This window comes from Oculina patagonica, chromosome 6 (assembly GCF_052425735.1).
Source record: "Oculina patagonica isolate OP01 chromosome 6, crgOcupat, whole genome shotgun sequence".
Classification (NCBI taxonomy): domain Eukaryota; kingdom Metazoa; phylum Cnidaria; class Anthozoa; order Scleractinia; family Oculinidae; genus Oculina; species Oculina patagonica.
Window position 1 is genome coordinate 590859 of NC_135763.1, and position 21671 is coordinate 612529.

At 39.7% G+C, this 21671-nt stretch overlaps 2 protein-coding genes, 1 long non-coding RNA gene and 1 pseudogene across 4 annotated transcripts; 1 reads left to right on the plus strand and 3 right to left on the minus strand.

Annotated features, from left to right (window-relative positions):
• Window positions 1-721: 721 nt before the first annotated feature.
• LOC144656240 (prostaglandin E2 receptor EP2 subtype-like) lies at window positions 722-3515 on the minus strand. The gene is given in 5 exon segments (XM_078516480.1): window positions 722-1251; window positions 1254-1380; window positions 1893-2393; window positions 2735-3299; window positions 3394-3515. Coding segments are annotated over 4 exon segments (1143 nt in total). The 5' UTR covers window positions 3035-3299; window positions 3394-3515; the 3' UTR covers window positions 722-1036.
• Window positions 3516-5602: 2087 nt separating this feature from the next.
• On the minus strand, window positions 5603-9551 carry LOC144656798 (monocarboxylate transporter 10-like; annotated as a pseudogene). Its single transcript, XR_013571391.1, has 3 exons — window positions 9062-9551; window positions 8022-8584; window positions 5603-7070 (listed from the first exon to the last, which is right to left on the minus strand). The product of XR_013571391.1 is annotated as a monocarboxylate transporter 10-like (transcript).
• Window positions 9552-11710: 2159 nt separating this feature from the next.
• LOC144657430 (peroxisomal membrane protein PEX16-like) lies at window positions 11711-13865 on the minus strand. The gene has a single exon (XM_078517775.1). It carries the CDS (start codon window positions 13858-13860, stop codon window positions 12730-12732), a length of 1131 nt encoding a protein of 376 aa, XP_078373901.1. The 5' UTR covers window positions 13861-13865; the 3' UTR covers window positions 11711-12729.
• Window positions 13866-20404: 6539 nt separating this feature from the next.
• On the plus strand, window positions 20405-20901 carry LOC144656506 (uncharacterized). The gene is made up of 3 exons (XR_013571314.1): window positions 20405-20558; window positions 20646-20745; window positions 20847-20901. It is a non-coding gene; the product is annotated as an uncharacterized LOC144656506 (long non-coding RNA).
• Window positions 20902-21671: the final 770 nt, after the last annotated feature.

Sequence of the window (21671 nt, forward strand, 5' to 3'; positions counted from 1 at the left end):
TTGGCTCCTGTCTCCCCCATTGTGCTAACGTCCCTTGGCTTGCACTTAACACTAAACCACTGGAATTTTTGCTGGGAACTGAAAGGGTGCATATTAAAAAACGCAAGCTGAGCATAACGGCATAAAACAAAAAAAATCAAACGGGCAAATTCTCGGAACGTGCTGTACTGAATATAAAATACAAAACAAGCAGATCAGCAGGGAAAGGAATTTAAAGGATAATTCGAAACAGTCCGCAAATCGGCCGGCGCATGATGTGTTGAAATATGACGAGCTCTTATTCAGGCCGTGGGAGGCTCGATGGCCTAATAATTAGCGCGCTGGACTCCGGATCGAACGGGCCGGGTTCGAGCCCTGCCTAGGGTCACTGTGCCTCTCTCCACACAGGTGTATAGATGAGTACCGCCGAAATAATGCTGGAGGGGTGGGGGGGGGGGGGTTGGTGGAGACCCTGCGATGGACTAGCATCCCATTTAGGGGGGAGTAGAAATATTCCTAGCCGCTTAATGCTATCGAAACCCGAAACCGGGATAAGCTCCGGCAGTATGGGTCACTTGGCTCGAGACTTCTAGGAGAAGGAACAGTTATCGGAGAGCTTTTGTGTTAGCCTTCCACGCAGTCGTTCTTAGGGGTGATCGTGTTAGGGCGCCCCTAAGAACGACTGCGTGGGAGGCTACTTTTGTGTAGGACGTACTTCTATTCTGAGGAAAGTTATTTTTGGAAGATAACGGTGAAACAGATTGTGTCATTTAGAAAACGTAAACAATATAATGAGGCAAAACAATATGAGGTACATATTCCGGCTCCTGAATGTAATGCAGTCACCATGTTAAAAATTTTACTCCTCTTTTTATCACAAAGTTGTATTATTTTATGTAAGCAGTAACTGAAAGGGTAAATAAAGGTGTCGTTATCGTTGTTGTTGTGCAACTTCGAGTATAATTTTAGATAATGTTATATAACACAAGAAGTCAGATTATGCAATTTCTTTGGGGTCAGTCAGTAAAACGTTTTTAAAATTTCATATTTCAACTTTTTAGCGTAGTACGGCAGGGTTTTCAACTCTCTCGATGTGAGACTGATCAGCTTCCATCACTGTTGTCTCTCCAAACTTTCCAAGTCCAAATCCTGACGTATTTCCTATCCGCTCTTCACCCTCTGCGCGTGAGACCTGTCTCTTAAGCTTCTTAGAAAAGCCAACATCACTGCCGAGGAATTCTGCCAGCTCAGTGATGGAGCGCTGTAAGTTTTTTTAAAGTTCTTTTTGAAAAGTACATAAGTGAATGGATCCAGGAAGAAACTGACAATAATGAGCCTTAGGGAGAGGTTGTCCAGTTTGTTGCTTGGATACGCTCGGAAAACATTACAAAAGAGACGAATCTGTAAAGGATAGTAAAGAGAATGCAAAATTACGACATGGGATTTTTACGAAATAATAAAAGGTAGACGGGATAAAGGTCGTGGTTTTATGCAATTTGAAGGAGTTCCGTTGGCTCATAAATTAGCCTGCGAATACAGCCGCCCTCGTCGCTCCCGCTACTACGTGAGGGCGGCTGTATTCGCAGGCTATCCATAAATATGACCAGAGGGCTTATTCTAACCGTGCTCATAGTAAATTTTCAATTTTCACCCTACATCAACCCCCTGACTAAGCAATTACGAAAACAACCAACCAATTCTTCCAATTCTGGAACTGCAGAGAGTTAAGGGTCCCTTCACAATGCTTGTCAATCTCGCACTCAAGTTTTCAGTTTCTTTGGGCAGGTAGAACATTTGGCTTCTCGTACTCAGATCTCGATCAGCAAAAACAAGAGTGGAATAAAAAAAATAAAATAATACTAATTATAAAAAAGTTGGATTTGGTAAAGAAAGATATGCCGACACGTCCTTACCGTGACTGGTAACCAAGTAACGAGAAAAACAATAGACACCAGGGCCACAAATTTTGCCATGCGCTCTTCTTGTCGAAAGGCAATTCTCCTCGCTCGGCGCCTGGCATTCATTTCTGACGGCAACACCGCTGACATGCGGCGTCTAATCCTTACCACAATGATAAACACAATGATATTTGATAAAGTCATGAGTGATGTGAGAAGTACACCACATGCGGCTATAGCCAGGATGTAAATTGTGTCTACGGGACTAGTGGGGAACCAATCAAACTGACAGAAAGATTTTGAGCTTTGATTGAACTGATATCGCCCGGCGCCAGCGAAGGGAAGTGCTGCCAGAACCAGACAAAATAACGTGAGAAATGCGCAAAATGTCCGTGTAAGGCAAGGAGAGGCGTGCTGTTTATAGAAGAAAGGTTTGTAAAGGGACAACACGCGATCTAAAGACATGAAGGTGACCACGCCGCCTGAAGACAACCCGAATGCTGTGGTGAAAAACGCCTGTCGAGGAAAAATAAAACAATGTTAACTTCATTCCTGACTTGAGGGCTTGTATAAAAAATCTTGCCGACTTAACAAATTAATTAATTAATTAATATGATATACGTTCCAAATAAAATTTTCAAATACAACCGCGAGTTCAAGCGAGTCCTCTGAGTAGCTCCTTGAGTATATTTTTTGTTGTTGATCAGTGTCATACAAAAACAAATAGTAGGCAGTATACAACTTACGCTGAGAGCATACGGCTCCTTCGAGAGTGCATGGAGCTAAAAAACTATCATTAAAAGACAAACTGGAAATAAAAAAATTGGAAATAATAATTCATAATTTAATTGACGGACCTGCAGGCTACATTGTGGAGAATCCGCCATCCACTCCGCGCCTTTTACAAAGCCTCGGAAAACAAGAATGGCAGTTGAAAACACTCCAATAAAATCCACCCACACTAAAGCACCTACGAAAACCCCCGGCGGATTTTTGCCGATGAAGAAGTCTCTTCCAAGAGCCAGTACAGCTAAGCTGCAGCCGATAAGAGCGCTTACAAGCAGAATGATTCCAATAATGAAGTTTGCTGCATCCTCATGTGTTTGCTCAGCTGATTCGTTAGTTGGAAGGCCTTGAGATGCGTTTGAAAAAGCCATTCGTTTTGTTGATTCTTTTTAAACCACAAATTAAAAAGCTAAGTAGTGCACTACTATACACTCTTGTGCTAGAGTTTCTTATAACTGCTGAAGGTACTTGAACGTTTTCTAAGTTGCTATTGTCTTCGTTTTCACGTGAGTTTCACTTCCTATGCGTACCGCTTGATGTTTTTTCTAGCTCTTCCTCACTCAACGAAGTTTACCGTCCATGCTCATTCTCGTGACATGTAAGTCCTTAAGGCTGTCTTCAATTTTTTTTTTTGATCTGCGTATAAATATACATATCAAGTCACGAAACAAAATTGAATAGTAGTAAACTGATAACTGATGCCAAAAAAACAATCCCAGCAAATACAGACCTTCTATAGGTAACACCACTTGTTTTGATTGTCGGGCTTGGCTTTATATACCGGCCTCGGCGGACTTATTGGAAGGCTTCATTCACACTTTAATGAAAGGTTGACGACCCAAAGGCCATGAAGGATATCTAACTTATTTTACTTTTAAAAGCAAATAAAAGTTCGGCACCTGTAAGAGCTGTTATTTCTTCATCCAATCATATCTTAGTTCCATTGTCATACAGTGATATAAGATATGATATAAGCTGATATCGGGTCTTCCGTTACGGCACAATAAAATGTTTCGCCAAATCAGCAAACAACATCTAAATACAGATCGACCGCCGCTTATATTTTCAGGGAAGGCATTTAGATGAAAAGTTGTTCTTGCAAAAAATTGTTTGAAAAGAGTTGTTTATATTGGACGTAAGCCCTTAGAAGAACAGGACCTTGCTAAAAAGAGCTTGTTATATAACCGATCGTGGTAAATTTAATACTACTATGACAGAAACAAACGGAACTCAGTTTGACTGACAGGCTTTGACAGTTCACTATCCATTATTATTTTGTGGTGAGTCAATATTTCGACTTAAAAATCGACACATGTCAGCAATAATAACATAAAACTTGTCGAATTGCATATTAAAATTATTAACTGTTACGAGAAAAAATAATCAGCTGCAATCCAGTCTTTAAATTAACTCAAAAGGGTTCCTTTTTTATGGTCTGCACTTTCATTAAATATATTTGTATAGAGGTATTCTCCATTTCAGGGTAATGGATTCGGTTAAATAATTGAAAAGGCACTTTTACGTTTTTCAAAAATCAAATGTTTTGGAAATGCAAAGTAAACAATTAAGAACACATTTAAAATAAGGTTTTGAATCCTTGATAAGAGAAAAGTTTACAAGGTTCTTTACTGAAATTTAAAAAAGCTTTTATTTATTGCTATCTTTTAGCTTTAATACAATCCCCTCAAACAAGCCACATGATAACTTTGTTCCTACAAACTGAGGCAAATTTTTAGCGTGTTTAAACTGACAGTTCACATGCAAATTCTCGTTTCAATTAGCAACTACAGCAAATTTAATTTACCCCCGTGCTCTTATTACCCTGGGTTCCAGAGGGTTTTTTTTTGCGGTGACAAAGAGCAGCGAAGCCGCGATCGTCGAGAGAGTGGCGAAACCGCGATCGATCGTGGCTTCGCCACTCTTTCGACGATCGCGGCTTCGCCGCTCTTTGTCACCGCAAAAAAAAAACAACAACCCTCTGGCACCCAGGGTATGCTCTTATTGACTATTGATAAAAAAACCCGCCATTTTGTTATCTATACTTAAAAATCTTTTCAAAATATTTTTTGTTGGAATTCAAATAGGGACACTGACTTAATTTCCGTTGGTCACTTTTAAGCTTTCGCCGTATGCTGTAAACAGTGTCGTCCGGGGATGGGGTGGGGTTTATGGGGGAGGAGGCAATCAGTAGAACACCACAAAGGTACGGATCTACTGTAGTTCAAGAATAAACGAGGAAGATTAAATAAACTTACTGATCCACAACACAGCACAGCCCTATCTCAAGTGCTCGCAACCCTTACAGTAGAATCTTGATTTCTCGAAACTCCCGAGTTCGTTTCCCTTGGATATTATTTCTTTGTAATTTTTACCCGCGATTTCTCGAAGCAATTTTTTTCCCCTGGAGGTTCGAAAAATCGGGATTATATTGTACTTCAATAAGCAAACATCAAACTCGTCCCAGACGCCTGCTTTCCTTCTGCCTGGTCAGCACCAGAAAGGCAGACCAGTCCGATGTTTTGAGTGCTCATTATTGATGAGTCTGCGCACAACGACCGGAAGTCCGTGAATCGCGTACTTTCAAATCAGACATGGCTAGAGTCCGCGTTCTTGGTGCTGACCTTGCCTAGTTCCTAGGCCTCTATTTTCGTCGCGGTCAACTCGTTTCGGGTCACGTGGGCCGTTCGTCCCGGATACGTCACCGAAACGAGTAGTGACGTCAGTAATACCGTGAAGGCCTGGGGAAAAAGCCGAACAGGAACTTGGCAAGTGCTGACCGATAGTTTATTTGAAAATGAGATCATCTTGTTGCACGACCAAGTGCAACAAGAAGCAAGTGATCAATTCGTCTATCCGCTTACCGTATTTTCTCGATTCAAAGCTGAGTCTCTAAGGTGGAGTTCAAAATAGGCCCCTCAGATATTTATTTACGGTATAATTTGAGCTGTAGGTATATTAGCAAGATTTATGTTTGTCAACTGTAATAGATAAAAACTCTTCTTAATGAAAACCGGGCTCGAATAAACTGCAGTAGTCAAATTAACACCGGGTTCACCAGGCTTTAAAGTTTGAAATAAACCCGGGAGCGTTTAATGGAGAAAATCAACAGTGTATTAAACTGTTGTCCAATGACGTAATCAAAATAACCCGAAAGAAAGAAGTACGATAGCTTAAGGTATTACTTGCAGCCCGCTAATTTTGACAATATTGCCCGTTTTTACATATGAACAGAGCAACATTTTCAATGTTCTTATGTTTTAAGTGTCATTTTTCGTTCGTTTAACTTAAATGGCAGAAAAAGGAATGAAGTGAGATCCCAGCTTACTTTCAAAAGGGTCAAACCTTAAGAGCTTCCAGTTATTACCTCTTATTACTTTGGAAGCCGTTATTTCCTTGACTTCTATACCATTCATGAATGTCAAGAAACTTATCTCACGAAACAGGACTGGTGTTCAAATAAGAGAGCAGCTGCCTTACAGAAATGGCCGTGTTAAATGACTCAATAACTTTTTCAAACGACATTGGAACCGAAAACTGACCAACGATCAAACTTTTAGCTTACGACTTGCAAACGATCAATCGGTGAACTGAAGATGTGTAACGGCCAAGATTGCTAGGATTTTGAGTGAAAACTTACAAATAAGCAAGTCTGCAGACTGAAAGCTAACAATGGCCAAAAATTCAAGAGTCTAATCGATCGGTCTCGTCATCAACATAAAGACAACTATTAAGTAGCCAAACGTTTAAATAACAACAAAAAAAATGATCTAACAAATGATGACAATTACATGGGTGATCTGCATCTTCCCACTGAGACCCTGTTTCCACATGGTTTCCCTATAAACAAGTTTCTTTTGACATAACTGCTTCCTTATTACAATCGGAACGTGTTAACAGCTGAAAAACCTCAGTTCGTTTGGAAAGCGACCGACTCTTGAACAATGGAACAATAAACAAAATACACGTGGAAACTATAGCGATTGCTCCTGCGCAGAAGAAAGCCACGTCATAACTGTTAGATGTGTCGTATATCCAGCCCGCGATCGAGGGACCAGCGGTCATAGGAAAAGCGCGGAAGCAGTACAATGAACCTAGGGCTGGCGCGAGTTTGATGTCTCCAACCAAGTCTTGAACAATTAATGGCAATGAGATCACAAAACATCCCTCCAGAAAACCGTACAGGAACGAGTAGGTTGCTAACCATTTATAATTGGTTGCTATGGGAACGAGTGTTGTTGAAACACTGATGGACAGCAGTGTTATCTGAAGTGCGGTTAGACGGTTGATTCCAGGCCGATCCATTAATTTGCCAAAAAGAGGACGTGCGGTCACTGAACCAAACGCCATAAAACTGACCAAAAATGCTGCTTTGAAGGAGTCTACACCGGAGTCTTTGGCAAGTCGAACCTGACATGTTGAAAAAAAGAACAGTATTGAAATGTTTGAGTCCAGTATAAAAGGGACAGAAAAGACGCTAAAAAGTAGACAAACACCGTAAAGAATTAATGCCACCGTCGCCACACCGCAAAAAAGTAGCACAAGTTCCAGCCAGTTGAACTTTGGACTGTGAAAAGACCTTCCCTTTGAAGGATAAGTACGCTTACTCAAGAATCCCTGGGTTCGACTGGGCACTCGCTTACTAACACTATTTATTACGATTTTTTGGAATGACAGAGAAACACCAAACGGAATGCTAGAGTGCGCAGAGGCATGTGAATGATCCAGATTTATTAAATAGTGAAACATGAATACTTGAAAGTTTGGAGACCAAATAAGAGAAAATAGGTAAAAAAGTACATTGATCTATACCGTATTTACTCGAATAAGCGCCGCCCCCGAATAAGCGCCGCCCTCGAATAAGCGCCGCATTTGGGACCAAAAAGTTAATAAGCGCCGCCCCCGAATAAGCGCCGCAGTACCGATGTGGCGCTTATTCGAGGAATTCCGTTAAACTAAAAAAACAGCACTACAAAGCAACTCTAAAGCAAACTTAGACATTTCTTTCCTTCAAAAACGATGTTTTGCAGTTCAGAGTGATTGTTTTACCGCACACCCATTAGTTTTCTATCCAGCATTCTAACGATATGTGGTTTTGTACATGTTGTGAAGGCCACGAACTTTGCCAGGACAGCTAGCGCCACTTTTCTCTTCAGCAATAGACGAATACTGACAATCAAAAGACGCTATTTTTAATCACTGTTAAAGATTACATTCTTTGAAACGTCCAAATTTTGATTAAGCGCCGCCCTCAAATAAGCGCCGCCCTCGAATAAGCGCCGCACTTGAAAGGCGAAAAATTTAATAAGCGCCGCGGCGCTTATTCGAGTAAATACGGTATCTAGTTTAAAGTCGGCTTACCAAATGGACATAAGGCACCAAGAACCCAGGCATAAACGCGCATATGGATACCACAAAAATCAGGTAGCCTTTGTTCTTGAAGATTGACCAATCAAAACTGGTTTTCTTGACGGTTTTTAAGTTGTCCAACTCAGACGGTGAAGGAATCAGTCTCAACACAAATCCACAGAACACTACTATAAGCTGTAGACCCGCTAAAACTTGAAAAGTTCTTGTCAATCCCATGTTGTTCAGAAGTTTCTGAGCAACTGGACTTAGAACAAGCGTACCAACAGGTGCTCCAAGGAATACGATCCCATTGGCTAAGCCGATTCGCGCCCGGAAAAATTCTGGAAGCAGAAACAAGGCGGAACAGTAACAAAGACAAGAACCAAATCCCCAGATTAGGCCATAAGTTAAATAAAGTGTGTAGATATTTGGTGCAAACGATGAAGAAAACATCCCAACAGCGCATGTGAATCCACCTAGCACAATGACGTTGGCGAATCCAAGCCGGTTACCAAGGACAGCGGGTACCATTCCAAACGCATCGCTTACACCAGCCGCTACAGCTGTCACCCAAGCTGAGGAGGAAAAAAGAATCGTTATGATTCAAGCTGATGTCCCGAAATGTATGTTTCAATAACTTATCAATTTAAAACTCGTATGAAATGTTGTTAATTTGGCTCATGAAAAGTTCGGCGTCTGAACCGGGCCTAGGGAGTCGACGCTGAAATTGTAGCCTGAGTTTCAGACGTCTTCCTCTGGTCGAGCGCGCTCTCTTATCGGGAACGCGCGACCAGAAGAAGACGACTGAAATACAGGCTACTGAAATTGAAATTAAATTGGTATTGGGGCGCCTAGCAGAATAGGGGCGCTTATTGACCTTCAGTTAGCAAACACACATAAAAAGCAACAAAGGGAACGTTTCGTCGGCAAGGAGGCGCTTTATATCGTAAGGAAGGCCATAAACATGATAGATCGGAAATAAACTGTATTTTAAGTTATAAGGTAGAAAAAAGAAAGAAAGAAAGAAAGGAAATAACGTTTTATTTTCTTACCAGTCTGGCTTCTATTCATCCAGTAATGCGGCGAATATTATTCCAGAGATGTTTCCTTGAGCAGCTACGATGCACTGGATTAGAAATCCAGCGCTACATACTATCCACGAATAATCTCCATCCAGGCGCGTTTTCTGTGTGAGGTTTTCAACATGATTTAAGCTTGTAATTTTGGCTTCTTTTCCATCTTCACGGTCATTTCTTTCAGCCATGTTGAATTGTTGTCGTCTCGATTGTCAGTCTTCTAGACATTAGAACCCACTAAAGGGTCGCACATTCAAGACATTCAAGCTCAAAAATGGCACGAAATGTAGTGACTGAATTCTCAAGAGATTTTTCTACAGATCACCGACCGTTTTCCGCTCCACTGGCGCGAAAAATTATGATGTTCTTCGTCCATATCACGGTACATAGTAGTTGACCTGAATATAAATTTTGTGGAGTCCTTTGTTAAGTACATGTGGTCTAGGATTGCGTGACATAATAAAATTCGATCACGCAAAGAGAACTATTTAGGTTATCTTTCTTTAACGTTTGCGAGATCTAGGTTCTTTGGAGATGAATTAAAGATGCAACGGTCATAAAGTTTTGGTTTTAAAGAGGAAAACAGTCAATCAAATGGTAATGTCAACTGGCTTGTAAACTACTATTAGGTATATCTCCTGGGGGGGGGGGGGGGCAGTTAACAGGCACTCGTCTTACCTTTTAGAAATCGCGCTTTGGTTCCATTTCAGATTTTATTATTTGCTAGAAACCTCAACAAGTAAATGCTATTAAAAATCTTTGGGGGACTCCCATAGAAAAGGGACATAAGCTGGTCAAAAATGTTTAAAAGAACCCTAGCCTTTGAAGTACCAGACAGTCCCCCTCCCCCAGGTAATTATCCCAAAGAATTATTCCAGCTTCTTTCCCACTGTTAAAATACTAGAGGGGGTCTTATTTTAGACAGGGGCTTATCAGTTTGGGTATGTAAAAAGACACGAAGTGGACTTTTTAATGTTTTAGTGCTGTTTGGCAAAACATTTTCACAAAATAGCAACAGTTAGTAAATGTTATGGATGAAAACCTTTAGAGGCATAAAGTTGCCTTCCAGACAGGGGTGGTTGGGGATGGGGGGGGGGGGGAGGGCTTAATAGATACAAAGTGTCAGAATTGATGAAAGTCAAAAATATTGTTGTTGTTTTTTTTGTGGAGTAAAACCATTTCATTCTGCAAGTGGACACCTTAAAAGAATAGTGATGTGCTCAATCACAAGAGATATTAATTTTATTATTAGATGTTATATCCAGTGACTGTTGGTTGTCACTTATGGGAGGTGTGCGGCCATATCTGGCATATGGCTATTAGCTACAACTGTATTTAAAATAAAAAAAGCGATTTTCAATTAAGTGTCATAAAACCAAAACCAAAGTAATCACTTCTGGCCAATTACAAAGGAGACAGACAATCCAGTGAACCAGTCAAAACTCAAAGCAAATACATTTTGCTGGCACCAAACGCAGGGAAATGTGCGCAAGTGAGTCACGATTGGTTTTGTTTTAACTTCCGATTGGTGAGAAAGGGAAGTTTTTTAAACCAATCATTAAGCAAAGTAATGCAAAACTAAAGCAAACACGAATTACATTCCGACACTCAAGTAAAAACCACTCTAAGTAGTAAGAGCAATCACATAATTACAAGTGAATTACAAGTCCCTAATTTATTACCTTACATAACAGCTGTTACATTACATATAATATGTTAAACAATCAAGCTAACAATAATGATATATATTGACAGCCCCTGTCAATCTGTGATTTTAAGGTAGCTAACCTAAAATTAGAATAAAACCAGTAGCAATTTCCACTGATTTATTTTACTTTTATACAGAGTCTGGCGAACATACTTTTACCTAAAGGCCATTTACCTGCATTTTGTTTGGAATACAAATGGTAGCCAGGAAGACATACTACTGCTTCAGTTTCTCTATTCTATCAATTTACCAGCAGCATATTTTATAACACATTATTTCTTAATATTTTTACACATTTATGCAACAAAATATATTTGTCAGGCAGTGAAAAACTAGTTTATCCCTATTAGTTCCCAATCAATTTTGAGCTGCTAATCTCCCCAATATACTGTGACACCCAAGATTTTTTCACCCCATTCATGGTGACTGAATAAGCCTCACATGGTACCTTTGGTTGTACATGTACCAACCACATGATGAACCTTTTTTACATCATGTTATTTGGTAGACTGTAGCTAAACTGATGAATATTGATCAAGCATTCCTCCCAAAATCACACAGACTTGCAAAGTTTTTCTCGTCCTCTTATCTTTATTATATAGAATGCAGTGCTTTAGCGAGTGGTAGCAATCGAGAAAATGGTATCCACACATGTGTGGATATGAATGGTATCCACACATGTGTGGATAGACCAATCATCTCGCAGTTTGCCACGTTCGCCGGTCGATAGTCAAAACATCTTCGGATCTCCTCGGCTCCGGCGCCGGGGGTCGCGGACCGACTTTGAATTCGGATCGGTGCCAAAAACATGTTTAGTTGTCTTATAATAAAAATTTATGTTGCTTGGATTTTTATCTTTCGTGTTTTGTGAGATATAGATTTGAACACTCGAAGATTTTCTATCTCCGCAACATGTAATATCCTCTATATCATTAATGCTATCAAAAGGGTTTTGATCATTTGAACTTTTTTAATAAAACTTTTTTGACTAACTGTTAATTAAAATCAGCTCATGAATGCTAGCCATGCTGACATTACATGTGCTAAAGTTCATAAGCGTACAAGTTTTTGCTGGGTGTCACAGTCCACAGAAAAGTTTACAGAGCCCAGAAGTTCTAAACTTTCCATAAAAACCTAGAGTTACTTCTCTTTATACACCTAATTGAAGAAACGTTGACCCGTGAAAAGCATAAACGATAAAGATGCGACCCCCAAATGTTCACTTGGAAAGCAGAAAAAGTTATCGTCTCCTGTGACAGAATTAACATAATAATAAGACAGGAATTGAGTAAATCATGCTTTCAAAGCTCTCAAAGAAAAAAATGCCTTGATTATAAATAAATTGAACATTACTAAGCTTACCAATGCTGTCTACCCAGAACCCCATTCGGTCTTATCGTTCATGGTTTGTGCTTTTCACGGGTCAACGTTTCTTCAATTGGGTATATAAATGTCACCAAATATAAGCAAGCATGTATTAGAATTTTAAGATCATTAGCATAAAGACGGAAATTAATTTGATAACACCATTTAAAGCAACATCTCCCAACTGATACATTTGTACCTAATTATAAATGTATGGAGTCCAGTAAAGGAGAATTTGGGCTTAAGGCAGATTTGCACATATTTATAACTTGTCAGCTTGATCAGTTGGCTCATTCGCACAAAATTTTTTTATCCACATACTGATTTTCATATCAAACGTGGGCCCAGTGATGCTGAAAAGTTAGCCTGTTCCAGGTGTTTGGTTAGTTGGGAAGCGCAAAAAACAGCGAGCGAAAAAAAAAAAAATAGGGGAGGGGGTTGCCTCGCCAATTTTTCACTCACGTTCCTCACGCCGCTTCCCAACTAACCAAACGCCTGAAACAGGCTACTGACAAGTTGAAGCATGAAAAACAACCTTTAAACAGTCTGTAAATCAAACCTCTGCAGAAGTCTAGGAACTCCAGTTGTAGAAATAAATCTTCTGCCAGGTTGGAAGGTAGTCGAGCAAAGGATTTAGCACAAAAGATAATCCTGGAACAGTATCGCTCATAAATTTCAGAAAACCAAGAATCCTTGTTTTGGAGTAGGTATCATAAAATGGAGACCTCAAAAGATAAAACAGAAGCAGAAGAGTTCTTCTTGACAGTTCAGATCTTTCCTCTTCATTTAAGTCACTTGAGTCACCCATAACAGCTAATGATGTAACATCAACTCCACAAGAAATCAACCAAGGTTTCCATGAGGCTTGGCCAAACATAAACATACTGGAGATGTGGAGCAGGGGTCTTGAGATGTACAGACTCTCAGCAAACAGTCTTCTGGATGAAAGTTCTGTTGGTTGAATTGCCCTTTTTGTTTTAGAGCAATCCTTTGGGAGCTTCCACGAACGCGAGGAGCCAGTTGGGGTCGCACTTAGAGACCTTACAACTCTTCCTGATCGAGCGCCTCTCCAAACTGACCCTGTGTGACCGTCGTCGGCTTGTTCGTTCTCTTCCACTGGTTCTGCTTCTTCTTGCTCTTGCCCACTTCCGGCTGTATCTTCACCTTCTTCGCGCTTTTCCAGGTTTGATCGGTCAAGGGGTGGAATGAGAGGCGTTCTCTGAATACCTGATTTATATTTGAAGAGCAGGACGAATCTCAAAGCTGCCTTTGCTATTTGCAAGATGACGACAATGATCCACTTGCCAGCTTCTCCCCACAGGCGACTCGCACCCAGCTCAATAAACACTTCTAAATATTCAACCACTGTTAGACATAACAAGATGCGGTATCGTTCGCAAGAATAAGTCACACCACAAATAAGCTTTCTTTTTCCTTCGCGAAATATGCCATCGTTTAACAGGGTAAGAAGCTGCGAGGCTGAAAACACCAGTTCAGACAAAGCTTCCGAAGCTCCGAACCGCCCAGGGAGAATGTACGACAACGCACGCAAAATCGATTCTATCTTCGAAACGGATTCCGGATTGTGTAGAACGAATTCTTGATACTTCTTCTGGAGAAGGATCGCGTGTGTTCTTCCTAGCGTCACCAATTCTTGCGATTTTTGGAGCAAATTTGAAAGAAAAACATTTCCGTCCGCCATTTTTAGTTTCGATTTTAGAGTCTCCTTCTGCGCATGACGAAAGCTTTACTCGCAAACCGTGTGGAATCCGGGAACGAATAGAGTAGTCTCTTCAGTTCGTAACCAATCTCGAGCCCAGAGTGTCTCCCGGCTCCGCGGTCCGTCAGCGGTTGGTCAGCAGTAGGGTCGCCGGTAGACACTAGTACTCTGGGAAACTGAAATGTATTGCTCTTTCTCTATTGGCCCTCGCAGAACAAAAGAAATCAACACGGAAGTCTGAAAATCTTCCCCGGAAGTAAACCAAACCGGAAACCCTGGAAAAACATTTGTTTGTTTTCCATGGTCAAATGTTCGGAAATATCAGCTTAATTTTGTAAAAACACCTAAGAAATCGTGATATGGTGCTACATAAATGAAGTATTTTCTAATTCTACCCTTCTCTTTGAACGTAAAAGATACCATGAATAAAAAACGGACTTCCTTTAAGCGTCGATGCTGAACGGAGATTTAAAACAACAAACGACGGCGTCACCAAGGACAAGGTCGATTGAAAACTCAATTTATAGTTGAATTACAAATCTCGCTAGAACTACTGTTTTCATTCAAATCTCCGTTCCAGTTGAAAAACTGAATATGACAGACAGTGCACGATTCAAAATAATAACTAATGACGCAGAATTTGAAGAAAAGCAATACGCATTACGCGTTGTTGTTTTGCTAAAGAAAAAGAATTGATCAAAAATTATAACACACGTGTGCACGTGCTGAGTCGCAAAAATGCTAATTACGCCTTTTCAATAGCGTTGACGTGTGTGCGTTATTAATATCACCGCCATTCGACGAGGAAAAATTAAAATTGTTTGCTCGAAAACATGCAACCTATCCTGAAAAGATGCGCTTTCAGCGAGAAGCCTTTCCAATATACAAAAGTCACCAAACAAAAATATGCGAAAGTCGCCAAACAATTTTTTTATGAACAGAACAATAGCTTGTACATGTCCGTGCGTTGTGCAATATGTAAATTTCTTAGCCGTCCTCTGCAAAACAACAACGGACACACGCACGCAGTCTTAACAGGCGGAATCCTGGAAGGCTAACAACACCTTTGATATGAAACAAATATAGAAGAATGCTCAAGAAAGAGACTAAAGGAAATCAAAACACCAGACGCTATTTTGTTAACTCTCTCTTTAGTTAACTCATAGTTAGTACTAACTATGGTTAACTGCAGGACGTTATTGGTTACTTTTGTTGCTTCAATAAACGCACGAGTTCCGCCGATACTGTGTTAGAAATACAGTAGTTCAACTCTCTCGATTTACTTCCGTTCTGGGAAATTTACTTCCGCTAAGAACTCCGAGCATGCGCAATAAAAACCGGAAGAACAAGGTTCTTCCTGAAATCGACCTGAAATTGATCTGATCCATTCCAGTTTCCCAGAGTTCATCCCATACCGCTGACCGACTGGATGAACTCTGGGCTCGAGATTGGTTCGTAAATTGAAAAAATTTAGCCTTTTGGCGCAAAAATATTACCCGCAATTTTTTTTAGCCACGATTTTTGAGTTTTTTTTTTCAAAAATAGCTCCTTAGTTGTCGCAGGGGATTATATAGTGTCCGGAGTGTGTATGTTTGTCACACCAACATGCAGGTTTGAGGTACTACCATTCAAATTGCAGTGTATAAGGGAGAAGTAATCTGACGCAGTTGTAACGAGCGGTTTGTTCGGAGGTTTTAGATTTGTAGGAGGCGGAATTGGCGAGTTGGGAAAAACCCTCGGCCGCGCCCGTTTTTAAAAGGTTTCAATATATAAATAGTTGCCAAAATTTTAACGGTCATACTTTTGAAAATGTATGTAGCGTAGCATACGAAACGTCAAGTTTATAAAAATGCGATTTTTCATAATGTTTATCACCGCTGTTTGTGTTATATTTTTAAAAGGTTTCAACGCTGCCCTCAGGCAGAGATTCCATGAGAAATTTTAGCTCAAAACGACATACGCTGATTCATAAAAAAGAAGCTCGCCTAGCTTAGAACTGGGCTGAAAGCTTAACCGCTAATAATATATAACTGGTTTTTGCATGAAACAGGCCTGAAAAGCACGGCACAGCCTTTGGAAAGGCCGGCCACGAGTCAGGCCAGTCACACATAAACATCCGAAATTTGCGTGAGCATAATTTAGTTGCATTGCATACGCAATATAATGTCAAATCCAAACCGCTAGATCGGGGTACGTTTTCTATGTCTGTTTATTAACTTTGACAAAATCGTCATGTCATTTATGAATTTCTCTCAGTACACTCTTTTTTTATTATAAGAATACAGTTTTTCCTACCCAGGTTGAATATTCTTATTTTTCTGCCGATTTTAGGCTGAAAATATTCTTATGAACATTCTTTGAAAATACCGTTTGATTTTCGTTTTAGCAAGTATTGGGTAATCAATTACAAGTGTTTGGTGTCCAGATCTGTATCGTGTTACATTGTACACATGTACCATTGCTTTTCGTTGCAGCCTGGCCGTTTTGGCTTTAAACAACCATTCCTCACAGATTTGTTTCAACAAAAAACTATATTCTTTTCAAAATCTCAGCCTCGGGTTTATTTTTAAAATATTCTTAAAAATTCGCAAATTTCAGCCTCGGTATTCTTATAAACTAGATTCTTATAAAATAAAAAGAGTGTAAACCCATTTACTACCAAGCCGCAGGCGAGGGTTGTATTTGAGCGAGAAAATCACAAGTCGTGATCTTTATCAAATGTAATTATACAGACACAGCCATTTTTTAAAATTCCCTTTATGAAACTACTAAAGGATAAAGATAGAAAGGAGTGAGGTGCATTTGCATTCATACTGGAATTCGAGGACAAAAAGAGACGTAAAACGAATACCGGTACATAAAGAAACCAAAGCAGCACCTGAAATACCTGTTACGGTAAATATGTGGCATTTTGCAATAATGAACAATTAATACCTTGCTGCACGTGGAAAATTTGCACATTTGATTATAATTCAAAATTAATGACGCGATTTTATTTATTCATGCGCATTTAGCCCACTTGCAATATTTTAAATTTCGCAACCGTCTTTTAATTTGCTTCAACTGAAACTTTTGAGCAAAGTTACATACAATTTGTTTACGTTTACCAACTTAGATAAACGGCTCTGCTTTTACAAGATGCTAGTAAATTGCCGATAAGAACGCCGCTTTTACGAACAATGCAAGCTCTTTGCCATGAGACTGGCACTTTGCTTGGCAGGTAAGCGAACGTTTAATTCTTTAACGGCGTAATTAATTTACACATGTAGTTTTCAGAATTGTCAGCACTTTAGCTTCTGAACTGTACCATTCCTAAGTGGTAGCCGACCAACTTTGGTGGAAAATCGGTGGAAAATAGACATATCACGCTTACTTTTTTCAGAAGATCTTTGGATACCCTTCTCAAATACAGTCGCCAAGTTAAAGTACGTGGCCACAGACAAGACAGGAAAGGCAATGTAAATGAAAATGCCCGGCTTATGGAGGTAACTTACGGGTTTCTTGGGTTACAAAAATCTGATCTTTTCTCTGAGATCATTTAAACAGCAATTATTTGATACTAGCCTGCGTAGCAAGCGCCGTATAGTTTCTAGCGCGCGTATGGCAGAAACGCGGAAGGCGCGAGAGGGTCACGCGAGGAAAAAAAATCGATTTTTCTTCGCGCGGCCTTCTCGCGATCGCGCACTCTTTTACTGAAACGCGTTAAAAACTACACAGACGCCTGCTACGCAGGCTAATTTGATACTTGAAAAAAATCCTTAAATTAGATGCTATTACTTCACGTCTCCCGGTAAATGAGTTTCGCGTACTTTGTCTTGTATTTTTTCTAACAGTATTCTACTTATCAGAACAATTGCGACAAGCCACGGCAATTAAAGGACTAAGACAAAAGTTAAATGCTTATACCAAAGTCAAAGAAAGGCAATTTGTGGAAAAATTAAAAATTTGTCGCGACTCTTTCCAATGAAAAGAAAACGGAGAGTTTAATTTGGAATGCAACAGGGATATTTGGGGCGAACTTTTCGGCGAAGTCGCCAGCTTTAAACCAAAAAAAATCTGATTTTCCCTCCATTTCACAAGAAAATTTTCAGTGTTATTTTATAAGAAAAATCGACCAAGTTTTCCATCGTCACACACTTATACACCGTGGAAATGTCACATAAACTGCCCAAAACTTGTCAGTGAAACAGCTCGCCAAACGGCTCGTGGTTCCACATGTTTTGACATCATTTGCATGGTCTATTGGTGTGTAGACCGTGGCAAAATGTGGTATTATTTGCTCGATACACGCCCCGAGGAGGGCCCGCTGCCATCAAATATAATCTGCACTGTAGAATAAAACAGCTGAGCCGTATTTAGACTGGGACTCTTCTCTACATCTATTACTTTTCTAGATCGCCTTGTTGTATTGATCTATACTCTTTATTTAAACACATTCCTAGATTCTGAGATATAATTCCCCAATCATGCGAGATAACTCCACATTCCGAGAGAGAAATCCGCAATACACAGAGAAAGAGAAAGAATTCTGCGATAAACCTCTTTCTGTTCTGGTTTAATTCCTTTTCTTTGCGCGCTTTTTTAAGTGTTAATCACAAAAATTTAGACCACGTGGGTTTAGGCTTTTATAGATTGTGCTAGCATAATTTTTGGCATAATTGGAGCTAAAAAGCATAATTTGTGAAACGAGCACTGCCACGGCATAATTAGCAATTTTTAGCACTTTTTGGAGCATAAATTCATAAAATGTAGTAAATATGGTGTACTTTCTACAGAAATAAATGAAATTTAGGTAGTTTGTTCTTGCAATGCGTGTTTTAGCTATACAATTGTGATTGTTAAGTCGTTGGAGGCATTTTACAAACGGTTTAGAGATGCGAGCAGCTAATTTGGACAGCTGACGGCCGTGATAAACTGCCATAAACACAAATAAATTTACAACAACAGTTTATTTAAAAAACTTCATAATTTGGTGTCGTTATTGCGCACCTCTATGTATAGAATCTACGTCATTTTGTGAGCATAATTTCGGAAATCAGAAGCATAATTTGGGAATTCTGGCATAATTTTTGCATAATTTGGCAAAATTTTGAGCACTGCTAGTAGCATAATATGCCACTTTTAGGAGCACACTCTATAAAAGCCTACGTGGGTTACACTAGTTTCAGTCCTTAGCTTAGTTACAACACAAGCCAAATTTTATCTTAATGCTCCATCTAGACTGTATTAAATTTTTATTTTTAGCCTATATGCAGTGCTGAATTAGTATATTCCAAAACGGATATTGTCATTGGGATACCAGTATGCTGACCATCAAGGGGTTCTCACTAAGCGCGTGTTATTTGAAAACCGCTGAAACACTAAGAATAAATAACCGCAAAATTCTTTCATGTTCTCCCAGATTTTATTAACATTCATGCTACATTTGTATTTTTGAAATCCCCAAACCCATTCCCTCAGCATATCCCATTGCTTCTGCTCCGTTTCTAGAAATCTGAATCAAGTCCTGAGCCGGATGAGCCTGAAAAGTACAAAAAACAAACAAACAAACAGTTTATCTCTTCAACAAGCCTCGGTGACAAGTCCTTTCGTGCGAACTACCATTTTTTGTCAAAAAAGCTAGGGACCATATTTAGTCCCTTCGACTTGTCTCTGGTTTGAATAAAAGGGGAATGTCCTAGAAAATTTTTCCATCAAAACTATGGCTGTCCATTTGCGTGAACTGTTCGTGCAAACAAGGTTGCATGAGGGGGTAATGGATAGCCATTCCGTCCTTCTCCCTAAATAAGCCTATAAACTAAACAATCTGCACAAACAGTGATTTAATTTTAATTAAACCGAGACAATTTTTAAATTCGTGTCAGTGACGCTACATACAGCTGCATGTACGCGTGCTTCGGCACTCCCATGTGTCAGCTTTTATGAACTGGCGTTATTAATCCTTGATTCGGGATTGATGGGAAAAAGTGGCCTGGGGACAAGGTTGTGACTTGGGTTGTCTTATCACTCTCCTCACCAGGGCCAAGATTGCATACAAGATTGTTGTGTTACCTTCACACGCGTCACGCAACACATCTGCAAGAATAGTGGAGAGAGAATGGAAATCATGAACCATAAACAGCCTCTCTTCTTTTCCTGACACAATACTCAGAAGTTTTTTTTTCTGAACTTTCTTTCCAACTCCAACTGCAAATATATCCACGGCCTTATTCTTGGAGAAAAAAGAATGGAAAGGAATGTTTGCTTCTACTACAAAGGATCCCCGTTTATTTTTACAGACTGTTACATAAAAAGAAGCACATTTTGAAGAAAATCAAACCTTCAAGTTAAACCTCAGATTACAACAGTAGCTGTTGAAGCAAATATCTCCGAGAAAAAGTGAGATAGAGAGAAAAAAATAAATGGATAAATAATAAAATAAATAAATACTAATAATAACGATGATAATAGAAAAATAAAACCATCTATAATATTACTAGACTGCTATCTACATAAGTTACAGTGACATTCATGTGCCAAAGAAGTTTGACGCATTTTATCTTAACACTCATTCAGAGACGTTATCGACCTCAAGTCCTCTGTGAGTCTGTTCCACATAGTTGCAGATGTATATCTGAACGAATGCAGTCCATATATGGGTATGTTAACGTATGGAATAACAAGCTTTCCTGATGATCCTCGTAAGTTCAGTATTTTTCATTTGACGTCTTAGTCCTCTTAATGTCATATATTCTATGATTCTGAATCTGTTTTGTACTTCGTTTTAGGCGCTCTCTCCTTACCCTGGGTGTTCAAACATATCTTACTCGAAATTTGGAGTACCTCGGGATTGTCCAGAGCAAAAGGAACTTTACGAGAAAGAAAAACGTACGAGAAAGTATCTTACTGGCCCTCCGACGCCGAAGATGTTCTTGAGAGATTACAAAAGTTTTAGATTTCTGATAAAATCAAACCTTGATGTTCCATAGGTTCAAATTTGATGAAAAACAACAACAACAACAACAAGAGAAATTTCAGTGCTAGTCTTTAATTGGGTTTCTACCTACGTAATGAGAAGAACCCAAATGCTCTTTCCTGCACGTAACACTTTACTTATCTAAATAAGAAACGTTCGAACCTTTAGTGGTTCCACAAAAGTCCCAAAGTCTTTGACTCGCGGCTGTCTTCCGTCAGTCATCAGAAACAAAACTTTTGCTGTGTTGTCTTTGTTTACTGTCTGAGTAAATAACTTCTCGTTGGCCTCCTGAAGAGCTAAGTCAATTCTAGTGCCCTTTTTCAGTCTTTCTTTTCCGAGTGTCCTGAGTGTCTCATTAACGTATTCAAGGTTTTGGTTGTCGCTGTGATCAAAGGCCAGGCGAAGTCTTGCTTTTCTGTTAAAGGTTATAAGACCAAGGCGGGCTGCACCTGACAGGTCAATATTACTAGCCAGAGCCAAGACAACCTTTATCAACTCAGTAAATTGTTGTCTTTTTAAGCTTTGAGAATCATCCAGTAAAATTGCCATATCGATAGCATTTGAGCATGGCGTCAGAGCTGTAAATTGGGAGTATACTAAGAAGTGTTTATATTCACACTACATCGAGTCAAACTATGATAAAATACCTTAAACAACCTTAACTCTGTTCGGCTTGGGCATTCGTGAGCAGGTGGGAAGAGGAAAGCGAGGAGGGAGGCAAAACTCCCCACCTATGTATCTGCAAATGTATTTTTTTTCTACCACTACCAATACCACCGCCTCCGCGATCGCCACTACTAAAGCCCCGGCTAAACGATTAAATATTTTCGTCCAACAT